Source organism: Helicoverpa zea, chromosome 7, assembly GCF_022581195.2.
Source record: "Helicoverpa zea isolate HzStark_Cry1AcR chromosome 7, ilHelZeax1.1, whole genome shotgun sequence".
NCBI lineage: Eukaryota > Metazoa > Arthropoda > Insecta > Lepidoptera > Noctuidae > Helicoverpa > Helicoverpa zea.
In genome coordinates this window covers 1,629,704-1,653,744 of record NC_061458.1, presented here as the reverse complement: position 1 = coordinate 1,653,744, position 24,041 = coordinate 1,629,704, and the positions used below count along the sequence as shown (strand labels likewise).

The following is a 24,041-nucleotide window of genomic DNA, read 5'->3' as shown; positions in this document are numbered from 1 at the left end:
AAATAAGAACAAATAAATATTAACAATTTTCCATCTGGCAACATGACTTAACCACACAAGGAGGTCATCAGTCTACAATTAAGTAATTTGTACGAAAGTAGTAACACCTATGTAAAGTGATTTCGCAAATAATGGATGCAATAAAGAGTAATGGCCGGTTTCTTGCAGCAATGATTCTCCTTGCTGCTGTTGAACTGGTAAAACGTTCAGTCTGAGTAGATAAAGCAATAATAAAAATGTCTCGTGCAGTACGTTTACATACTATATATACAAGTTCAGATATACAAGTTCCCTATTTAGAGAGGATCAAAAATCTGATGGTTCATAAAGAAGGTGGTGACTTTCGAATTCTTCCTCAAACTATAATTTACCACAGTCACAAAATATATAGCAGCTGTTATTTCTAAATGATGAGCAAATACACTAATGGAAGGTCAGGGTTACATTAAATAAGAAAAAACAAGACAACTACTTACCAAGTGCATGATGCATCCCGTCAAATGTTAGAATGAGGGAAATAGATTATTGTGCTCAAGTAGGTGATATCATGAGCTACGTAATTGTGGTACATGCAGTGCTCAATGATTTAAGTGATAATGATAGCTTGGTTAATACTGGTTCCTTGAAAACTGACGGTAGCGTTCAAGATAATGATGAGTTGGTTGTGCCGTCGATTCCAGTTTAGTTGCACGGATTCAGAAAAAAATTAACATAAAGCTGATTGCCTAACCTTTACCCAACTCTATTGATGTCGTCCGATTGGATGCTGCTGGACCAGTATTTTACATGGCGCGACTGCCTATCTGATCTCCTCACCCCAGTTGACTGGGCAACCTAATACCTATTGGAAAGGCGTTTAAATTGTGTTCATCCAGCTGATTCATTACACATTAATTTAGATATCTCTGATTACTGGTTTACTCAAAATGCGGTAGTTCTACCTGCCCACACATTCCTTCTACTTCACAACAAAACTGATCAATTGCAATGCGGGTTCTCAAACAATTGAAAGTTGTTGTCAGTGCTCTAGTTGAATACATTGTTTGACATTCTATCTATCGATGCTATATAGTATGTTGTTTATTTTTTAATCATTTATGCATTTAGACAAGAATCAATATTTGTTTTACCCATATACATATTTTTTATGGGATTTTACCGGCTTTAATTTTGTCCCTAAAAATTGTCTTGTCTTTTTCAGTGTTTCCTATACCAGATTTGTTACAGATAAATGCTGGGTAAAATTATTAAAAAGAAAAGATACCATACTCCCCAGAAAGTTTCTCATATTCTCTAGAAAATTCCAGTTAACAAAATATCACCTTAAAACCAATTTTTCATAACAAACTTACCTCAAGCAGTGTTATCGCACCCGCATGCTCATTGGCCACGCCGATGCATTGGACATACTCCCTACTGCTGCTGTTATGCGTATTATATTGCTAACTTACGAAGGCAGTACCTAGTAAACCTTATTGCGTTTTACGAGCATCTCCGAAGCTAAAAATATTCCACACTGTGCCCACCAGCACGCATGCCCAGCGCGGTGAGTATGGGCAAATACCAGCTTGAGGAAGTCAAGTACGCAGATGAAAAAATCGATACAATACATGCGAATGCATGCGTCCAGCAGTGAAGTTTTAAGCTGTGACGGCGAAGACAACGAAAGTGATGACCAAAACTAGGATGAATGGATCGTGGGAAAGACGATGTGACTGGAAAGAATGTCACTTGTGAGATGACATCGAATAGTCAAGAAGAAGACATACTGTGCTGATAGAACAAATCCCTACAAAGAGTTAGGGCAGGTAGATGATGATAACTATAAAAAGGATGACCTAGTGAGAGTTGAGACTAATGACGGTGACTTTGAGATTGACAATTGTGTTGTTACTTGACTGAGCGATAGTTCCTTCATGGACGAAATTTTCTACTAAACAACTAAAGTATTTAACTCCAGGATCGCCACAATTAATTGTCGGTTATATTCCTAGGAAAGTAAACCACAAAAACGATGAGGTTTAATAAATATCACAACATACCTATAGGCATACATATTTGCTACATAAATCACTTACCAATAACTGTCGAATTGTTTTGTTTAACAACTCACATTATTCATAGGAAAAACCCATAAACACTGCCTACGTTTTATACCTACTGCACAATTTTCTACGTTTAGTTTCTCTGAAAATTGCAATAACATCTCGCTGGCATTTTCTAATTAAAATAACTAGAAGCTGACTATTTGGGAAAGGTTTTGTTAGCCTGGTAGGTCAAATATGTGTATTCATGATTGGATGTAAAAGCCATGCACATAATTTCATAGCTATGTACTTACATATAAGTTGGTATTCTATCTAGCATCAAAGCATATTTTATACCTGTGTGTGCTGGATAGAAGATATTACTATTATTACTACAAAAATATCATAATCAGCTGTGAAACTAAGCAGCCATTAAAAGGAAAAACCGTTTCAAACGAGTAGGTACATTTCCAAAAATGTCACAGTTAAGTTTACCAGTAAATAATCTTGTAAAACTGACCGTAGCTGCACGAATCGTCAAAGCGAGCCAAATGCAACGGATTGCAATGGTCCTTGTGCACAATGCCAATACGAATCGTAATTATTAGATATAATTACATTTCTCTGAATTATGCCAATTGCTAGATTATTGAGCTCATTTCGTGGTATAATGTCATTTGCAGTTGCTATGTCTGCTAGTCTCATCAACTCGCCGATGATGAGCTATCTGATGCGATACTGTTTTTTACCTCTATGGATGAGACAGATCGTCATCTGTCATAACATGTTCCTTTTTGATTCGGAAGGATTCGACATATTGCGAAACCTGACCATCTTGTTAGTTTCATCATTGGCAATTATTATGGGTAATCGGAAACAGATAGTCCGATGACCAGTGTTACCGAGGGTTTTTCAGCAGGCCAGGTAAAATACTGGTCTGTAGGTACTTAGCTTTAACCAGGATAAACATCTTTCAAGTTTTTACCACTTATTTCTCTGCCATCATACGCCGTCATATTACCTATTCAAGACCAGTGTTGTTTTTCCTAACTGGTTTTCATGTACAAAGGCTAATTTTCTTATTATAAGTAAAAGGATGATTAACGCTCAATCCTTCTCCGTGTGAGAGGAGGCCTGTGCCCAGCAGTGGGACGATAAAAAGGCAGTAACAGTAAAAGTAAAACGCTTAGTGACTTTGTATTTTTAATTCCAATTGAAGGACACATGGGTTCGGTATAACTTCCAAATGCAGATGCCACTGTATTTACCTCTAGTTCCCTTATATACAACTAAGTTGCTATAACAACTAATTTATATAGCTTATTGTATTTTAAATCAATAAGCTAATATCTATCTATCACTATTGGCAGTACATTGATAGCTTGGGAACAATTGATAACCAATTTACATCTAATTGCATTTCAATCAGTTGGTTTAAACAATACTGTTTCGAAGATTAGACTTCATAGGTATTCATGTTTATAATTTTCAGGTTTATCATGGTTGATGATTACCTATAGGTACAAGATAGATATACCTAGATAGATATACCTAGTTGATTATATTGATTTATGAAGGAAAGAGTTTGCCAGTAACTAGTAAATCACCTGAAAAAAAGTCGTGGTGGCCTAGTGGACAAAGAACCAACCTCTCGAGTATGAGGGCGCGGGTTCGATTCCAGGTCAGGCAAGTACCAATGCAACTTTTCTAAGTTTGTATGTACTTTCTAAATATCTTAGACACCAATGACTGTGTTTCGGATGGCACGTTAAACTGTAGGTCCCGGCTGTCATTAAACATCCTTGGCAGTCGTTACGGGTAGTCAGACGCCAGTAAGTCTGACACCAGTCTAACCAAGGGGTATCGGGTTGCCTGGGTAACTGGGTTGAGGAGGTCAGATAGGCAGTCGCTTCTTGTAAAGCACTGGTACTCAGCTGAATCCGGTTAGACTGGAAGCCGACCCCAACATAGTTTGGGAAATGGCTCGGAGGATGTAGTAAATCACCTGAATACGCACTTGCGCTAATATAAATGATTTTTAGGGTTCCGTACCCAAAGGGTAAAACGGAAACAAACGTGATTTTTGTCCATTTTATAAATAATGGTACGGAACCCTTCGTGCGCGAGTCCGACTCGCATTTGGCCGGTTTTTATTATTATTTATTTACTAATAACACAGAATATTTTGTAACTTCATAATTTTGGCCCGTGACGCAAAAACGTACTATTCACGTGTCAAGACAAACAAACGAAGGAAGCGATCACAAAAAATAATTTAAAAAAATTGCAATGCCAAATATAAACCACACAATAAGGAAACAGCAGTTTTTGAGATAGGCATACATATCTATACATTGACGGTTGTAACCGTCTATTCGCTGTCAGACCTGAAAATTTGCTACGCTCTGAAAATTTGCAAATGAAAGACTTAGTGAAGGATATAATAGGATAGTAAATACCAAATGATGTATTGTTTAATATTGAGCGTTATCTAACATGAATATGACAGGCGTGATTTGACATTAATTTGAATGTTTTTGTTAATAACCAGATGATCATGTTACTGGTGATAACGGCGGTTGGTGCTCTCGTTAATGTTTGAGTGGCTAAGTGGCAAATGGGAACAGTTTTCTTCCAATGTATTTCCAAAATTAGAGTTTGAAAAAGGTGCCAGTTATACATATATAGAATCTTAAGAAGCACTTACATCAGATATTTACTGCAATAGACTAGAGAAGACTTGGGTCTAGACTGAGAGATTTTGCCTTCGGATCATTGCTTTTTATACATTCGTCTTCGTTCTTATGTTTCAATTGTTAAGAAATACGGTATTGCTACTGCCACGTCCATTGTCATCAAGAATCAATAGCGAATAGCGAGAAGCTACAATCATTGACGAAACAAAGTGCCATTATTTCAAGGTAGTTTTTGACAAGGACGCTTTTAACGCTAATTATGGACCATTTAACTGTTGGTAAAGAAATCGTAGAAAGGTTTGGCTCGTAAAACTGACTTTCTTGGATTCACACGACACCTCGCGCGCCATGGTAGGTGATGGTGATAAACAAAAGCAAGTCGATCGACCGCGCGGTCATTATGTGTATATCTAAAATAATTAGGACAGCCTACGTGGAATTAAGTTCTCCATGATGTGCACAATAACTGCTAGGTACCACTGTTGTACAGAACAATAATCCGTAACGACAGTGCAAATAAATTATAGACACTCAAAGCCGGTAGGACCACATAGTGCATCAGTATCAGTAATTGCCTACCTGTAGCATATAAATGACAACTTACTGTTTATTAATAGCCGTTTAATAACGATGTGACCTGTTTTGAGGTCATCCATAACTGAGAAAATTGTTAGTTGGTTCTATATTTGGGCAGTCCCGTTACAAATGAAATTATTAAAAAAATAATTATTATAAAAACCACATAGGTGAGGTATTGACTCATAGGTATTTGTAAAATTACCTACTTCATACATTTAACGTTCTTCCGTGTTTTGTAAGGCATATTTGTGGGTCTTGATTGTTATTTCAAAATTTAAAATTCCAGCCAAAAAGTCTTACAAACAACCAAGAAACTGACTTGTGAGTGTCAGATAGGCAGTCACTCCATGACCTGTGTACAGTCAACTTCAGGTCAGTGGTCACAGTTTTATAGGAAAATCGTACTTATTACTATTGAGTTAAGGTGCATGACAGTTACCACTGTTGTGCAGTCTACCGTACCTGTAAACCTATTATAGGCATTTGGTTAAAATCCTAAACTGTTGGAATGTTTTGAAATCTGCCCACAGCTGTTCTACCTCGAATCTATATGAAGACAAAATTGTATCGTTGTTAAGCCAATTCATGTTTCACTCAATATCCTACAATCAGTCGTAACTGCAGAACACCAGAAGCATTTTTAAAACATTACTTTGTGGTGTGTAACCACCATGACGTGCAATATCTTTATGCAATCACCCTCATGGTTAAACCCACTGCACTTAGATAACTAACCCAACTGGAGACGCCATTTCTGTGCCTTCCTATCTGCCAAAGACCGTGATGTAGATACATGACCATGTGTGCTTTAGTTTTGTTTTTGTGCGTAACGACACTTGAAAATGCATGAGTGAGCTATTACCAATTTATTGCTGAGCATCGCAAGGATGTGTTCATGGCGGCTCCGGTTGGTTAAATGCTCTCAGCCACTGAACCACAGTAATTTCCTAATCATCAATTCGACACACTACCCACTATACTATTACAATCACGTGTCTTGATAATCAACTTCATAGCACGAATCACTGCCAATGATTCATTTTCATTTTAAACGGAAATTACATTATTTTTACTAAGAATTTTGTTGTTAGGAACTCCCAATGCTTAATTTTATATAAAGGTAACTTCACAGTTAGCAACTGATATGGTGATTATAATATTGTTTTAATAATAACATTTAACTAATATTAGAAAGAGTTTTTTGCTCCCAATAATTCGAAGGCCATCAGAGTGCGAATGGACTTAATTAAAATAAAAGCCGGGTAGATCCTACTTCATTGAGTAGATAGGTAGGTAGGTACCTACGTATAACTAACAGTATTGATTATACGAAAACATTAGCTACACCTTAGTTTCACAGACATCGTGCATTTTTCTATCAATACTCTAACAAGGAGTAGCTCCATGTAGCGTGCAAAATTGCGTTTTTTTTTTTAATCATTTAACTAATAAAGGCCTCGTATCGCCATTGTTTCAGAATGAATTAGCAACATGACCCTCTCGACGAGCCGGCAGCAGTTCCTGGCCTATGAATCCCAAACTCCAGAAGATATCCAATATGGAAGAAGAGGAGGAATATTCATATCCAACTGCATCTGTATCTCTTTCATCTTCTGTGCAGTTATTGCTGCAGTCATAGTGGGCGTCATTGTGCACTTCATCACGTTCTTCAAGGTAAATCCGAGCTTACTCACGTCACATTTTTTATGTTCGAATATACGAGTGTATAAAATCTCGCTCAAGCTGACGCTTATCTAATCTGCAACCAACTCCATGAGACGTTGCCCGATTTCAAGTTCAATTGTTATCTCGTAATAATATTCCTTATCAGTTTTAATTAAAAGCTACCGTCTTTAGTATGTTTTTTATCGAACTTTAATTCCGCAGTTACACGCTACTCCCTGCCTTTTGCAGATGGAAGCGGTTTAAAAATCGTAATACAAACTGCTTGGTCCCAAATAAACGAGACCTTTGCCAGTTGCACCCAGTTCTGAAAAATATAAAACGTCAAAAGTCAAAATGACAATCGATCATTGAGTGTCTGAGAGTGCGCGATATTCGTAGAATAATTTATTTTAAATAATAATTACCATTTATTTCAACGATAGTGCAAAAATGCGATAGTTTTAATAAATAATACTTGAACTCTTCAGTAAATACTGCATTTTATAACCTGTGATATTTTTATTTAACGTTCAAAATGTTTATGATAACAGTTATAGTTTTTATTATGTTTGAAGGAGTTTTTATAAATGGAAATCAGAATGTAAGTACAAATAATTGCATTTTCGTGAAGGAAAAGACCTGCTCTGCGGTTTTCTATAAGAATTTTTGTGTTTTCAAGGCTGAGGCAATGGAAAAAGCTTTTATCTTACAATATTTTTCTTCAGAGAAAAAGCATGATATCCTTTTTAGTTTGTTTAATTTATTTATTAAATTAATAATAGTACAATAGGTAACAGTCAAAACTTTGAGTGGCCAAAATCACGTTTCAACTGCCATTTAAACGAAGAAGCTACACTGAATTAAAGTTTAAATTTAAATATATTAAGTTCTAATAAACCAATTCACATGTAGCTTTATTTATCAAAATAAAAACTGCCTAAAATAAAGCTGCCTGGATAAGAAAGCTTGTATCTGTTCATTATTAAATTTTCACTTGCATAAAGTAATTATGAAAAACATGTGTTTTACAAGGTTTTCTACAATAGGTAACCAACAACAGTATTCAACAACTATTTTTAATAGCATTTCCAAATAAGTTATACAACTAATAGCAGAGACAATAATGGGCCATGCTTTCCCACCCACTTTCACTGTAATAAGAACACAACCTACCACTATATAATAATCGGCAACTAAACTTAATTCTTCTCTTTTGTTTCAGCTTTCACAAAAAACTGTAGACTTCTGGGATGAAACTGAACCGTTTGGTCTATCAAGTGCACCATCACCAGACCTCAGACTCCCTTCCTACGTAGTGCCAAGTTTCTACAGACTGAAACTAAAAGCTGAACTAGAAAACTCCACTTACTCCGGGGACGTATACATTACTATACGTGCCAGTCGGAGCACCAAAGAAATTATATTACATTCTAAGAACCTCAGTATTAGTAGCAATGCTAAGCTTACCGAACAAATCTATGAGAAAATTGAGACGTTACAGTCTCCGAAAGTCAAGAGGGATGTCGAGGCTGCGGTAACAGCTACTGAGAATGTTACTGCTTTCGATGTTCCTACGACTCCAGCTACTGTTGATCAGAATGCGACAGAGTCAACAGTGGCAGAAACAACAACGGTTGCCAGTAATGAGACTACTTTAAATATGGATACAACACAACCTCCGACTCCAGTTGATACCGAAATAACCCACAGTGCGGTACGGACCATAAAAATCCTGTCCATAATAGAAGGGACTGGTGATAGACTACTATTGTCTTTAGAGTCTGCTTTGAAAACTAATGTGGATTATATACTTCAGCTGTCTTTCGAATCGAAGATATCCAACTCTTTGACTGGATTTTACAAGAGTACATACATCAATGATAAACATGAGGAAAAGTAAGTAGTCTATTATGTGTTTTATGGCAGTATATGTTTGTGTTTATCCTTCAGGGAATTACCTACTGTTTTACTTAATTATCACCTTCATTAGCTCAACCAATGATGGATGTCCTTTACAAATATCAGTAACAAAGCTGAACTATATTTCAAAATGATCTATGACCACTGTCTTACCACATAATACTATACAACTTCTTTTATTATTTCATCAGTATCGGTAGTAATTTAATTTAGGTTGACAAGCCTCTTTCTTTTAAGTATTCTTATCTCTTAAAAAGCATTTATAGACCAAAGAAACTTGCTAGTCGTACATTATCACATAATAGAATATAAACAATGATATGCTTTTTAAAATATTACATAATTTAATTTAATATTTTTTAAATTAAGTTTGGTCTTCTTTCATAAAGTGCTGCAACTTCAGTGTCTATGTTGTAAAACTAAAATACCAATCAATGTAATTAGCAGCATCTACTGATCCATTTCATATCAGTCATTTCATCAGCTCTCTATTAAGGAATCCTCCCACAATGAGAGAAAACTATCATAACCTTGGGTAGCATCCATCTGCTGCCTTTTGTTTCTTTTAAACGTAAACGTAACGGGTCCAATATAAACTGATTTCTAAATTTCTTTCACTGCTGGGAAGCTACACCACTCTCCCCCTGGTAACATGGTTATGTATATCTTTTTCCGGGTACAGGATCGTTTCCAAGCGAACGGGGAACAACTAATACTTAATAAGACATCTTCCGACACTGATATGCAACCTTATCTTCCAGGAACTTAGGGGTCACACAATTCGAGCCGACTTCGGCGCGATCCGCGTTTCCTTGCTTCGACGAGCCGGCCTTCAAGGCTAACTTCGAAATCAGTATTGCACATCCCGAGACTGTTACCGCCTTGTCCAATATGAAGATTGTTGCTCAGGAACCTATGTGAGTAGAAAAGTTATTTAATTACGTATTTACAGAAAATCAAATTAGGCTTAATTTCACTTAAGCTAGATAATAACTAAGGCTCATTTTGGATCCATTCCAAAAAGTAGCTTCCTATGGAGAAGAAACTCCATCGTTAATAGGTATTGATAAATTGAGCTGAGTAAAATAAGTGTACACTCCTAACTATAATATACAAAGTATCTGATTGTATACTGATTGAGCTTTAATTTAGCAGCAACATATGAATGAGAAATTAGTACAATAAAATTGCTATAAATGTAAAAGCAATCTGAAGGTTGATGGTCGTAAAACTGTTTATTTTACGTTTTTCAGTAGTTAACTATAAAATTGATTGATTACACTTGAATGCGTGAATTGTTTTATTAATCGCAGATAGCACGTGCTTGTGTAACTTGTTATTGAAGTTTGTACTTACAAATTACTTTTACGAGTACAAATAATTACTATTATATACTTACTATTTATTTACAGCGTACAGGATCTTCTTTGGACATCTTTGGACTGCTTGCTTAAAATCGCTAAAAATGAAGTTTAATCGAATTTTATTTTATTTAAAAATACAACCAATCTTGTCATATAGAATGAGCAATTGATAATAAAAAGTATTGGTCGACATTGATCATCAGTTTCGATCATACAGTGTCGACGAAACCATTCTACCATCGATCCATGCTATGGTCGCCATTGGGCCCTACGATATACGATTGATACTCCGTTAAAACAGCAAGTCTTTAACTCCAACATTTTCTTCCACAGACCCGACCAACCCGGCTGGCAATGGACCCACTTTGACCGTTCAGTCAGCATGTCAACATACCTCGTCGCCTACGTTCTATCAGACTTTAAATCCTTAGAAACCAGTTACACGAGCAAAGACAACATTACTATTCCCATAAAAATATGGACGAGACCCGAATTGATAGGAAAGGCTAAATACGCTTCGACGATAACTCCGAAATTGTTGGCGTATTATGAAGAAGTTTTCGGCGTACCGTACGCGTTAGATAAAATGGACCTGATTGCTATACCTGACTTCTCGAGCGGCGCTATGGAGAATTGGGGGCTGGTTACTTTTAGGTAAGTCGTTTAAAATTTTGGTTTAGAGTATCAAGAATTATCGGGTTTTCCTGGTAGCTAAGTTAAGGAGATCTGATAGGTAGTAGCTTCTTCTGACCCACTGGTACTCAGCTGCATCCGGTGAGACTGAAAGCTGACTTTAGCGGAATCTAACATATTTTGTGACAAGGCTAGAAGGCAGATGACACGTTTATAATTTTTTTACAACCAAATAATTGCAAAGGTAGAAACTGATCTAACAAAAAGGTTTAATATGCTAGTTAAATAATTGAAACTGGGTATATTTCTTGCCAAACAAAATGGCGGCTTGCGATCGACTTTATTGCAACGAAATTGACTGTAGCACAAACTATACTCTAATTAAATAGCCAATATCGACTAAAATTACAGGTGTTAATTCTGACGTGTTTATGTCCGCAAAAACAAATGCATACTTGCCTCTACCAGCTGATTACCAGTCGTTACCTCATACAAGAACAGCTTCGGATCGTTACCCTTACTGATGACGCACTTTTTATATCTTTACTTGTATTTACCGGAATCCTTTGTCTGTTCGTTTTTATACTCGTAACTCTAATCTGAGAAAATGCTTGTGACCTTTGAAAAATAATTGTTTGACTAATCCAATTTTTGGTAAATGTTATAAGCCTCTAGCTTCCGCAAGTAGTTTTACCAGCAATCTATGGGAACGAGTAGTTCCCTCGATAAACATATAACAGTAGGTATCTGATCACTTTCCTCGATAAATGGCTTAAACCTTCCTTCGGAAGAATTTTTCAAATCTGTCCAGCAGTTGCTGAGTTTAACGTACGCGGTAGACATGCTCATCAGTTATATAAAGTAAAATAGTCTCATTCTGTCTTAGAAACCTTAAAAATATGTAAAGGATAAGTCATCAGGTAGCCACAGACTTTAAAACCGCAAAGCGTAACCAGTTTTGAAAATAAAAGGTTATGTCATACATGAAATATGAGGTTGTGAATGACGTAAATAATGACATAATAATATTGTTTACTTGTTCTACGAGACAAGCTTGGCTGGGTTCAATTAACTTTGACAGTTAACGTCATGCTTGCGGTTAATGTGTTCGGTTTATTATTATATATTTACACTACATTGTTCCTCTTTAAAATATTTTCCACTAACTGTTTCTCGAAGTTACTCTCGTTCGGCGAGAACTACTGCCGGCATCGGGATAAAAACAACCTATGTGCTTAGGTACTCAGATTAAGAAACTATCAGTGTATCAAATTTTATTTCAGTCGGTTCTTTAGTTACAACGTCAAAGCGTGACAGACAGAGAGTTACTTTCGCATTTATAATATCAGTAAGGATATTGGCAATGTTTGCGTTTTTAATCAAATTCAAGACAGATATTGATAAGTAATATGGTCAACTTATTTTTTTGGGCATTCTACATCTTGAACAAAGATCACTTTATACCCAGCACAAACCAGTTTTATGTAAAATAATATTTTCATACCCACTTCTATACGCGTAATATCGGTCTAATCGTAAGAATTTTAACGTGCCGTAGCGATAGGAAGGCGATTTCAACCGGCTTTTAGCGAGTTAGGTAGGTATATAATTTGAAATCCTCTTTATATGAACAAAAAGCGTAACAAATAGCATTAAAATAATAGCATCTTGCCTCTATCCTAATCTGCTTTAAACTTAAAGGCATCCATTTCCCGAGCCTTTTCCCAACTATGTTGGGGTCGGCTTCCAGTCTAACCGGATGCTCGATGATTGCTTTCAACTTGAAAGTATCTAGTTATAACTTTAGAGGACGAGTGAACAAATCACATTTTGATTTTATTGTATTACTACAAATAAATCAACATTTTTCTTTAGAAAAAATATGACGTAATAAAAAATCGCGACATGTGGTTAGATGCTCTTCTGTATTTTCTTCCTCTTTAAATTAAATTAAACTCCAGCTACAAAACAATAATCATCTGTCTAGGCAGACTGTTAACAAGGCTAGCCTTTTCTCCAGTCGTAACTATGTCAATGCTAATAGAAAAGTCTTATCAACAGAACTTATGTCCCATGACTCACTTTTAAGGCCGTTAACAACCACTTAGGGTAATTACACTTTACAAGTCGCTTATCGAAGGAAGAAGATAGTAAAGTTGTAACAAATAGCGTAAATACCTACTATTTTTAAATGGTTTTATGAATGACCTCGATTACTCATTAATTACCCTCGGAGGATGCGTCACAATGGTATATAGATTATTATAACGATGGTTTACATCTTCAAAGAAAGTATTTTGTCAGTTGTGCAAAATTTTTAAAAAATGCTCGGGTTTTGTTGTTTTTGTGGCATTGGTGAAATAAACTTAATCTTCTCCTGAATACATAGGTTTGTTGTTTATGGGAATATATAGGGGAGTACATGAGGGCAGTAATTGAGGTTGAGTAGTAAGAGGCTTGCCCTGGGTTGAGGAGGTCAGAAGGGCAGTCGCTCCCGGCTCCATGTAAAAGACTAGCACTTGGTACTGTATCTGATTAGACTAGAAGCCAACCCCAACATAGTTGGAATAAGTTCGACTGATGATGATGACAATATGATATTTTTTCTCAGAGAAACAACCCTTCTCTTCGACGAAGCGGAAAGCGTTCCCCGCGACAAACAGAACGTAGCCATCGACATAGCTCACGAGCTCGCCCACCAGTGGTTCGGCAACCTCGTCACCATGCGCTGGTGGACCGACCTCTGGCTCAACGAGGGCTTCGCGACCTACATCGAGTATGTAGGAGTAGACCATGTGAGTATATATTCATTTTAGGTAGGTACTTCTGCTTTCAGCGGGTCATTCTGGAGTCAAGGTAACTTAAAGGGCTCCGAAGTGAGACCGAAGAAGTGGGCAAAATATGGAAACCATGCCTGCGATTCGTTTTGTGATAGATGGGATGGTGTAAAGTACCTATGATATGATAGGTGTAATCATAGACTTCTACTTCCTCCTGCCCTGTTCCCAATTTTATTCGGGGTCGGCGCAATATGTCATTCTCTTCCATTTTCCCCTGTCACTCGTCATACTGACACTCACTCTATTCCTATTCATGTCATCCTTAAGGCAATCCACTCATTTTTTTTGGGTCTTCCTCTTCCTCTCCATTCATTTACATTCATACTTAGCACACACTTTGTTGCATGCGTATCATCCCTCTTCATTACATGATGGTATGGCACCATGACAATCTTCTACTTCTCATAGATCACTGAGACCCAAAAAAATGATTCTGACTGTAGACCCAAAAAAATAGAATCCGAAATACATAATTAAACAACACCTCCTATATTTCGTCTTCCAAACTCCTTAAACCTGGTAAACTTGAAATTCAGAGTTTAATTTCTAAATTATAGGTGGAACCAGAATGGAACATGTTCGAGTCGTTCTCACGCGACAAAATGGATCTCTTACGTTCTGACGCTTTGAAGAACACTTCTCCCGTATCGCGCAAAGTGGTGGATGCTTCGGAAATATCGCAGAAGTTCGACGAGATCTCCTATACTAAGGGAGCTAACTTGATTCGTATGCTGAACCACACGATATCGGAGGAGCTGTTCCATAAGGGATTGGTGATTTATTTGAATCTGTGGTGAGTGCCTTTTTCTGTAGTCTAGTCGAACTTGATGGCGACTTGCAACCAATTTCCGAGCTTGGCCGTCGGGGCCTGTGATGCATCGACGCCTTAAAAGGTTTGACGTGAATTTGTACGACATAATCTACCTATAATGATAACTTTCTGCATATAGCACTTAATTCGAAAGAGTTCTGTTTATTTGTCTTTATTATTCTTCATGTAGTTCTTCCTTAAAATGGTCTTGGAACACGAGTGAAACCGCGGGACACATCTGTTTCACTGTTTTTTATGTTTATTTTAATCTTTCCATTGATCCAAACATGCCATTAAATTATTCGTACTTATCATCTTCCAGGAAATACTCAAACGCGGAAGAGAACGACCTATGGGATGCAATGTCTCGAGCTACAATGTCAGACCCGACGCTAAAGGATCTGAGCGTGGTGCAGTTCATGAACTCGTGGACGCGGCAGGCGGGCTACCCCGTCGTTAACGTCAACAGGAACTACGACAACGGACATGTCGAGTTCGAACAGGTAAAGGAGAGGATTAATCGCAAAATTCCTTGACGTACTTTATCGTGGTCCTAGCTATTGAGGTTTCGCAAGAACCTGTAAAAACCTTTGACTTCGCGTGGGAAAATTGGACGCAGTATGGCAAAATACACTCGGTCAACTTTGCGGACCTCACTCCACTTTTCCTCGGATGCATAAACCGTCAGCATTGGAAAACTTTTCCACATTTGTATAGTTTTTGAAAATAGAGCATTTTATATCGTGGGGTCCTTGCAGTTCTTTTTTTTAGATTAATAGTTCGATTAGGTAAAGGGATCCATTACTAGGATTTTTGTTATTTGAACATATTTAGAGGCAGTTTAAAATACCCTAATATTTATTATATACCTTAAATTAATTTCTTTGCAGCGCCTCTTCACGTCAGCAACAGACCCGTACCAGAAGATGATAGACCAGCTGTGGCACATCCCCATCAGCTACACCGTAGTGGACTCTCCAGTAGACTCCTGGTCTACTAAGCCGAAGACCTGGCTCAAAGGACGCATCAGTACTGTTACTGTGCCTATCAATGATACTCAAGCGTTGTATGTCAATGTTGATGCTATTGGTGAGTTTAATTGTTTGACTAGCCTTTTCTTAAGCTGGAGTCGGGTTCGGGTGTAACCGAGTGCGGATGAGTATCAGTGTGCCACAAGAAGCTACTGCTTGTCTGACCTTAACCCAGTTACCCGAGAAACCTGATACCCCTTGGTAAGAACTGGTTGTGTGACGTGGTTCGACTGCCTAAGATGATCATCTTAGGCAGCCGAAATGACAGATGAAACCCACCACTTTAACTCGCGTCCCAAAAGACTGAGGAAGTTGATAAGATGGTCACCACTCCACGGACCGACCTCATGTTGCTTTGCCTTATGATCGATTGATCCGGCCGGCTGCAACTTAGCTGCAAGCTCTTCCTTTTATATTGTTTTTAATTTTAATTAATTATTGTTATTATGCAGTTTTTTTTTACATATGAGTTTTATTAATTTCCTAAAACTCTTCCAGGCTACTACAGAGTAAATTACGACAAGAAAAACTGGCAACTTTTAAGCGAGGCCCTCAAAGCTGGTCACGTGAAATCCCCCATTACAAAGTCACAGCTCATAGATGACGCCTTCAATCTCGCCAAAGTTTCCCAGTTAGACTATAGTTATGCACTCGGCTTGACAACCTGTGTTATAAATGGGGAAGACTCGAAAATGGTGTGGGATTTACTGTTGAATAATATGGCCTTCTTGAGACATAATATGAGGTCCACTTCGGGATATGTTTATTTCCAAGTGAGTATTTTTTAAGCTACTTACATATTTTTGTTTTGTTCATTTTAGTCTAGATCACAGATAAATGCTCCTGTTTTGCTAAATGAAAGTGACTTGAGGGATGAAATTATTATAGACTTTTTCGAAAGACAGCTCCTCAAGTCTATGAATGAATTATTAAAAACCGATACTTATTTAACAAAAACAATATTAATGTAATCTTCGTTTCTGTATACAACCTGTTTAGTCTTTTACTGAATATTCACAGAATGAATGAATATTCCATTCAAAAAATGCCATTATACTTTTTGCACATATTATGTCACTGTTTGATGAATATTCGAAATTGATGATGTTTTACATTTTTTCAACAATATATATATATATATTTTATGTATATATTTATAGCTTTCATTTACATAGATATTTACAATACATATTTACAATAAATATCAAAAACTATCCTAGTAAAACAAACAACTAAAAAGCGTCAAAAAATTCGTCCCCATCGCTGTCAACTGGGAGCGTACCCAAGAGGCTGGCAGCATTACCTCGTTGGATCGCCATGCTGGTTCTTTGTCCGAGGTAATAGCCAGCCTTCTGGTCACGCGAAGCGTCAACCAGCCGCCTAGAGAGATCTTTAAACAGAATGTGTCTTCGGACCCCACGACCCGAGGGTTTCAACCCCAAACGGTTCGAAAATATAGTTTCCGACAAGGCCACTATATTTCTGCCGCTTGAGGTTCTCCGCAGCCGCAGCGGCAGCAGCAGCACAGCACGCAGAACTTGGAAGGTGTGATGGCGCAAGAGTATCGACACAGGTTGCGTCCCATACTAAAGGCCTACCCATCTTCCAAGGGAATAACGACATGCCGTCTGGTCTCTTACCGTCGTCGGTGCCAAGCCGCTTGGTTCTAATACAGCTGGCACCCCGACGGCAACAAGAGCTCGACGTATAATGCCGCGCAATACGGCCCGCACTACGGCTGCACGACAGGCCGTGGTGTTCGAGGCTGGTGACAGCCGTATCACAGTGGCAGCGATGAGGGGAGCAGCACGGTGCTCCTATACGTAAACAAGTAGCGAGGCGGAAAGTTGTGTCGTCAAACATGGTGCCAATGTTTGACGACGGTAGTGCCTGAAGCCAAAGCCCCGACTCCCATCTACCCACAGCCAGTAGGCGCGCTCGCTCAGCAGGAGTAATTGCCGTTTCTATCAAACTATTCCGGGTTACTCTGCAGAGCGGCTCATCCCACTGTCTTTGGGAAGACGGGTTGCTGGGTAAATTTTCGTTCGGGCAAGTAATTTTCCATGCATCCATAGCCTCAGCTAAATACGGCACCTCGAAATCAGCCTGAATTGGAGTAAGAATATTCCTGGCTAATTTCTCAGTGCCGTGAACCGAGGATATGAATGCCGGTAAACTAATACTGGTAATTTTGCGGACGCCGAGACCTCCCATCCGGATGGGCAATGTGGTTTGTTGCCAGGCTCGGTCGTCCAGAGCCACATTGAGAATGGAGCTGAGGGTATGGCGGATAATTTTATCAATTGGGTCTAAAAGGTGGCTATGTTTAAAGAGATGAGAAGAACGGAGGTAATATGTAAATTTAGGACCAAAACAGCAGTGTCGAATAATTGTGATGGCCGAATGCATTGTAATTTTCTGTAGGCGTTCCGAAATATCGTTGAAATTATCAATTTTTTCCGAAATAAATGTAGAAAAAGATTGGTCTAGGATGGGAGCCCCAAGAAGGCGGAGAGACTGTTTATCTATGATTTTAATCTGTGGTGCTAATGATTTAAATTTGGATATTGTAATTTGTCTGTCAGTCGTGTCAGTAATAAACAATTCGCATTTTGTACAATTTAGTTCTAAACCAATGGAATGAAAGGACATTGTTCAATTTTGGCCTAAGAACCGATGTGAATATAAATTATACTATAATTTTTATTTATTTTTATATTGTTTGAAACATATTTTAGTATTCCACGGACACTTCAAATAAATAAATTCCAAATAAAAAGTAGGGTCACAATTATTGATGCCTTATAAAATGTTTCCGTCAGCCAGTGCTGCCAGTTTCGGAAGTTTTCGGGATTTCGGTAAATACGGATCGAATTGAGAACCTACTTTCCGAAGTCGGTTATTAAAATTAGTTGGTAACACTTTATTCATTTAAATACCTAAACTGACTAGCTAGAAAAAAGCTAGTATTCTGTATAATGTTTTAAGATGGTTTTGAGCGAATCGCGAATTTCTAGCTTGGCATTCGAGTAGGATTATAGTTTTCGTAATTGGCAACACTGGTGTACTTCAGTCAGTTTGCTAGAAGTCAGTTTGATTGGTTTGATTGCTTTGCGACTATCGTTTCTTTTGTGATTTTCTATGCGTTTCATGGTTTTATTCTAACAACTTTGGCTTGATTACGGACTCCGATTAGATTGCGTACTTGGTAGACTCGGCTTTGTGTAAAGAACTGGATTTTACTAGCATTTTCGGATATTGCTCTGTCTGTGATCGAATTTAGTTATATTATAATTACAACAATGGATGCAGAATATAGTATATTGTATAAATTGTGGATCTGCTGGAGGTTCTTTGGTATTAGAAAACGAAGATATACTTCGTTGCATACAACAATGGACTGTTCCCCGTATGGTAAGTGGTCTACGAAAGTGTTTTTCTAATTTTGATAAGAATGTTACTACCTACTTATGTTTTCATAAGCACACAATTTCTCGGTTTTCAAATCAATTGCCACAATTGCAAGTTACTTGATATTTACTAATGATTTTTTGTATTTATTATTACAGGTTGAAGCTCATGACCTTATATGTACGACGTGTTGGTCTGAAGCAGTCGAGCATAATAAGATGCAATGCACTGTTGGACGCAATTGTGTACTTTGTAAGAAGCTCCTACCATCAGGCATACTGTTGCAATTGTATCGTTGGGCGTAGAACAGTGGGCTGTTGTGCCCACATAATGACTATTATCTGGTATTTAAGCTGGGCGAGATACCAAAGCTCAGTTCTTAGATATATTATTGAGAAATATTGATGATTAAAAACCTTTAATTGAATATAAATATTGTTTTTATTGCACATCCTCGAAAACCTCTTTCATTGTTATTGGTAAACCTTACTTTAACTGTTAAATTATTTTGTGTGGTAATGACATTTTTAGTATGGTCTGTGCCTTCTTGGTAATAGACCGCGGGTTCGATTCCCGCCTTATGGCATGTAGATAGCTAGGTAACTGTCTAATATAAAAGTAGTAACAATCATTTAAATAAATAATTCTCCATCGTAATAATATCGATATTTTATGAATTGTGGTGAAAGGAACTCTTCCATTTTGGAAACTTATGCGTTTTATCACAAATCCAAAGTGGATTCACTATATATTAAGAAACGTAACGTTGAAAGCAAAAGCGTTTAGGTAGTTGTTTTTCATAAAAATTCTAAGCATTTATGAAAACTAGTCACACGCCCCGTCTTCGCACGGTGGCAATGTAAAACCTTGGTGTAAACCTTCCTCTTGACCTACTCTATCTATTAAAAAAAATCGCACCCAAATCCATTGCGTAGTTTTAAAGATCTAAAGCATTCAAAGGGACAGACAGAAAATGCAACTTTATAAAATGATCATTGTCAAAGAATTATCTTAAACTTGACTATTTACTATCTCTTTTCCTAGTATCTAGTAGAGTAGTCTTTTCCTAGATCTAGAAGAGAACATATAGAGCTGTACATAGTATTGTTGATTTTTTGTATAGTGTAGTTTGATAATACTACTCTGATATTTCACGCAAGCTTGGTTATTTTTTATTTATAACCTCAAAATATTAACTTTTTTCGTAATTATTTTAGTTTCCTGAAGTGTCCGTTCGTGAAAACTTATTTCATAGGATTCCATATAATTTTAAGAGTTTATAGAAGTCACTTTCCATTCGAACGGTTCTTAGGCAGAACATGTATGGAGCCGGAACAATGTCCTTTATGTTTTAAATTAATGAAATCCTGAAATACGGTCTCTACATCGCCTCCCAGGGTCCCATCATCTAGATACCAAACGTTGAATTTGGAATTTAGCAATGATCGGGTGAATGGCTAGGCTGAAAATTACTGGCCCGAGGGGATCACCTTGTTGGCATCCGACTGCAGATTCCAATAGGTTGTCCTTATACAGTAATTTTGATGGGTGCCTGTAACATTGATAGAGAAAACTATAAATTTTGGGTACTTCTTTTTGTGCTTCAGCCAACAGGGTGTCCCGGTTTACGGAATTGAAAGCATTTTTGATGTCAACCTTCAGGATGACCTCTCCTTTGCCACAATTTAGGTAGGCCGACAAAGCGTGTACGGCAGCCTCGCAGCCCCCTTTGGAACGGTATCCCAACTGTAGGGGCTGAAATTTGTTCGAAAGTTCCTCACAAAAAAAAAAAAAATTTGCAACCGATTTTGGCTGCTATACGACGATATGTTGTTCCCACAGCAATGGGACGAATGGGGGCTACCGTTTTTTGTTTCACCAGATGGCGCAACTGTAGCGTGAGGTCTAAAACTATGGCAATCAAAGTTCGTATTATGAGCGCTAAAACTTATATCTACATTATATGATTATATTAGATCATATGTAATACAATAGAACTATAGTGTGAACGTATTGGCGATGCCACAGTGTTGCGCAGTGCCGTTTTGCTCGAAAAAGAAATGCGAACATAAGTTTCCGAAAGATTAAAGAGTGTCAAAGCAGTGACATTTATAGAACCCTGATCTGTATTTGCCATAATTAATCTAAAGTATTTTTAAATATTCATAATTTTAATTTAATTAGAAATATAAACCCTCGCGCGTAAACAAACAGTGGCATTTGACGTTTCGAAGACCTCACGCTACACAAGCGCCTCTAGCGGCGATTTCATACGCGGTAGCCCTCATTCCGCCGTCCTTTTTCTTAAGGGCGCACAGATTAGCGCCATATAAGACGTCGAGGACAGTATCGTGCACACTGCCGGAGAGCATCACATTGGTTAAGGCTGTAAGCTCCTTAAGAAGCTCCGCACCGGCGTCCCCGGCGCCCAAGCTCGTTAAATCTTTAAGATGTTGCGGGGTCAGGCCGTCGAGGCCACCGGCGGATCCGCTTCGGAAAGAATTTACAGCCTCAACCACTTGTCGACCTGTAACTGTGAGGGTGTTTGTATCAGGAAGGGGAGGGTCGGGAAAGGAAAGACCATCAGCGGGGGCCGGTTGTTTGCTCTCCAGGGCTCTAAGAGTATCCGGAGAGCATGGCGCCACAACATCACTACTGAAGAGTATTCTGGCTGCACCTCTGATATCATCTTCGCCTAACTTTGTTTCAATTAAATTGCTTATACCCCTTGGGGAGGTAAAACATTGTGCCGGTAATTTAGAGTCAAAATTTTGAGTCGAAATATTACAATTTTCTTTTACTTTTGATGTCAAAGATTTTTTGCTAGCTAAATTTTTTTGGATGTGGAGAATTCTGTAGGGGAAGGTGAGTAACAGTTCCCAGGCACGTGGCGAGTTCTCCCGTGCTGCGAGGCGCATGCACTGCGCTAAGGATTGCGCTACTAATGGCCTCGCACCACGGGGGACCCGCTTTAAAATGGGAACAGAGTTTTTTAATTTGGAAAGCTTTTGCCAAATGGGAACATTATTAGGTACTGTGTGTAACTGTGGGCCGGGTTGGGGGGTGTTAACATTTGGAGGTACTAAAAACTTTGGGGTCTGTCTATTTTTCCAATGTGGATATTCAGACCCCGCTTACCTTTAAAGTACCGTACCTGGGTACAGTGCGGGCATCGCTCCGAAATACCTAGCGATGCAGAAGGTTGACTGGCACTTCTCGCCGCATCGCTACTGTTCATTTCACTTACAATTAACAATACAAATATAAATACAAAAAATAAATATATACACAACACAGTCTATCAAAAACACTGAATGACAGACGTCACTGGGGTGGCACTCAGAAGCGCAGCGCCGCGCGCCGCCGTCACCGCAGCGCCCTGTCAGCGCAGCCTCCGGCCATGGCAACCGTTGCCGGAGAGACCGCTGCAGGGCGACGCGTCACGTCACCATGTCACCAAATTGCTTCAATCGTAATTGAGTCGGGATTGGATCTCAGTCGAAGGAAAATTAGGAAAATCGGGCCCCTGTTGCTTCCGAGTTAACTTCTGTGTTGCTTGTCCCTAGAGTCAGGAAGAATCTTTATTGCGTTTGTTTTATTTACTCAGTTCTGCTTGAATTTCTGCGATTTTTTTTTATTTTTCAACTGATAAATGCTTCGTTTATTTGCTGTTACTGGTAAATAAAATATGTTTTGCAATATTGCAATAAAGTATTTCGTTTCGATTCGTTGTTAGCTGACAATATTATTTAAAATAAAAATTATATATCGATAGGGAGACACTAATCTTTATTTTTATTGATGGGGAGGCCTTTGCCCAGCAGTGGGACATTACAGGCTAATAATAATAATAAAAATGTTTCTTCCAGGATTACATGCGAATAATCCTAGCTAAGCAGCTAGAGCGAGTGAACTACGGGCTGAGCAAGCCGAAGGACGACAACGAGGCGTTCCTCATCGAGAACCTCGTGATGTGGGAGTGCTACGTGGAGGCGCCGCGCTGCCTCGCGTGGGCGCGGGAACAGTTCCGCAACTGGACCGCGCAGCACGATGTTAATAATAACCCGTAAGTATAAAACACTTAGCTGGAATAGGCTCTTTTTTCAGGGTTTTGAACCCAAAGGGTGTCATTTTCACAGATTGTTTTTTAACATATTTATTTCTGGTGCTACAATAACAACAAATAAAGTTAAATAAAGGTGGACTCACTTAGCCAGTTCTTTTTAATGTGTTTCATAAAATTAAACTATTTGAATAAATAACTAGAAGGGTTGACCCATCAGAGGTTAAGTTACCCAAAGCACGCTCTATACAATGGATGGGTCACTATTTAAGTCACAATGTGCCTATGCTGACATTGTACATTTTGGACCGATAATTGACATTAGACCTTATAATAATAATAAATCATTTATTTCAGGCCTTTACACCCATATAAATTACAAACAATACAAATTAATTAAACTTATCGTGATAAAAATCAATAATCAATCATAATTAATCTCAATAGGTTACATTTCAATACTTAAATTTTACACAACATTTCTTAAAATAATATTTCTACATTATTCAGCAGATGAACCATATGAAATAACCATTATGAAAGTCAAATGTGTTAATTGCATATCAGTTTTATCCGGTTCTGCCGGTTGTTTTCTATAGAATTTTGAGAACTTTTACTATGTACTTAGCTAGTTATTTACCATTTTAATTATGTTTTTTTTTTCTATCCAGCATCCCGTCATACCTCCGTTCTCTAGTATACAACATGGCGCTGCGTCACGGCGGCCGCGCGGAGTTCGACTTCCTGTGGGACGTGTTCGTGAACTCCACCGACCCTAACGTCAAGAGTCTGGTCATCAACAACCTGCCCAGCACTAGGGAGGAGTCGCTTATTACTATGTGAGTATTTAATTTATTTATAGGTACATATCGACTGCAAGCAAGCAATACCTCCTATCTGACATTTTTGTTTCAAAAAACCAAAAAACTTGTATCTACCATAAACTACCTTTAGATTCAAAATAAAAACAAAAAACTTTATTAATCAATACTATGCTTAGA

At 38.1% G+C, this 24,041-nt stretch overlaps 1 protein-coding gene and 1 long non-coding RNA gene across 4 annotated transcripts in view; one reads left to right on the top strand and one right to left on the bottom strand.

Moving 5' to 3' along the window:
• The window catches only part of LOC124631783 (glutamyl aminopeptidase-like), a 30,984-nt gene that overhangs the window by 2,160 nt on the left and 4,783 nt on the right, over window positions 1-24,041 (top strand). The window contains exons 2-12 of one of the 2 annotated variants that reach the window (XM_047166387.1): window positions 6,780-6,976; window positions 8,190-8,863; window positions 9,649-9,804; window positions 10,585-10,905; window positions 13,496-13,679; window positions 14,282-14,517; window positions 14,858-15,038; window positions 15,426-15,624; window positions 16,065-16,339; window positions 22,847-23,043; window positions 23,712-23,879. In XM_047166387.1, the coding sequence (XP_047022343.1) occupies window positions 6,794-6,976; window positions 8,190-8,863; window positions 9,649-9,804; window positions 10,585-10,905; window positions 13,496-13,679; window positions 14,282-14,517; window positions 14,858-15,038; window positions 15,426-15,624; window positions 16,065-16,339; window positions 22,847-23,043; window positions 23,712-23,879 (2,774 nt within the window). In that variant the 5' untranslated portion in view covers window positions 6,780-6,793. Of the gene's footprint in view, window positions 1-6,779; window positions 6,977-7,192; window positions 7,569-8,189; window positions 8,864-9,648; window positions 9,805-10,584; window positions 10,906-13,495; window positions 13,680-14,281; window positions 14,518-14,857; window positions 15,039-15,425; window positions 15,625-16,064; window positions 16,340-22,846; window positions 23,044-23,711; window positions 23,880-24,041 lie in introns of those variants that run through there. The other variant, XM_047166388.1, reaches the window with a different exon arrangement.
• On the bottom strand, window positions 9,725-22,292 carry LOC124631786. 2 transcript variants are annotated; one of them, XR_006984543.1, is made up of 3 exons: window positions 22,116-22,292; window positions 10,287-10,346; window positions 9,725-9,800 (listed from the first exon to the last, which is right to left on the bottom strand). It is a non-coding gene; the product is annotated as an uncharacterized LOC124631786 (long non-coding RNA). The 2 variants fall into 2 exon arrangements; XR_006984542.1 differs by having other exon boundaries at window positions 22,132-22,292.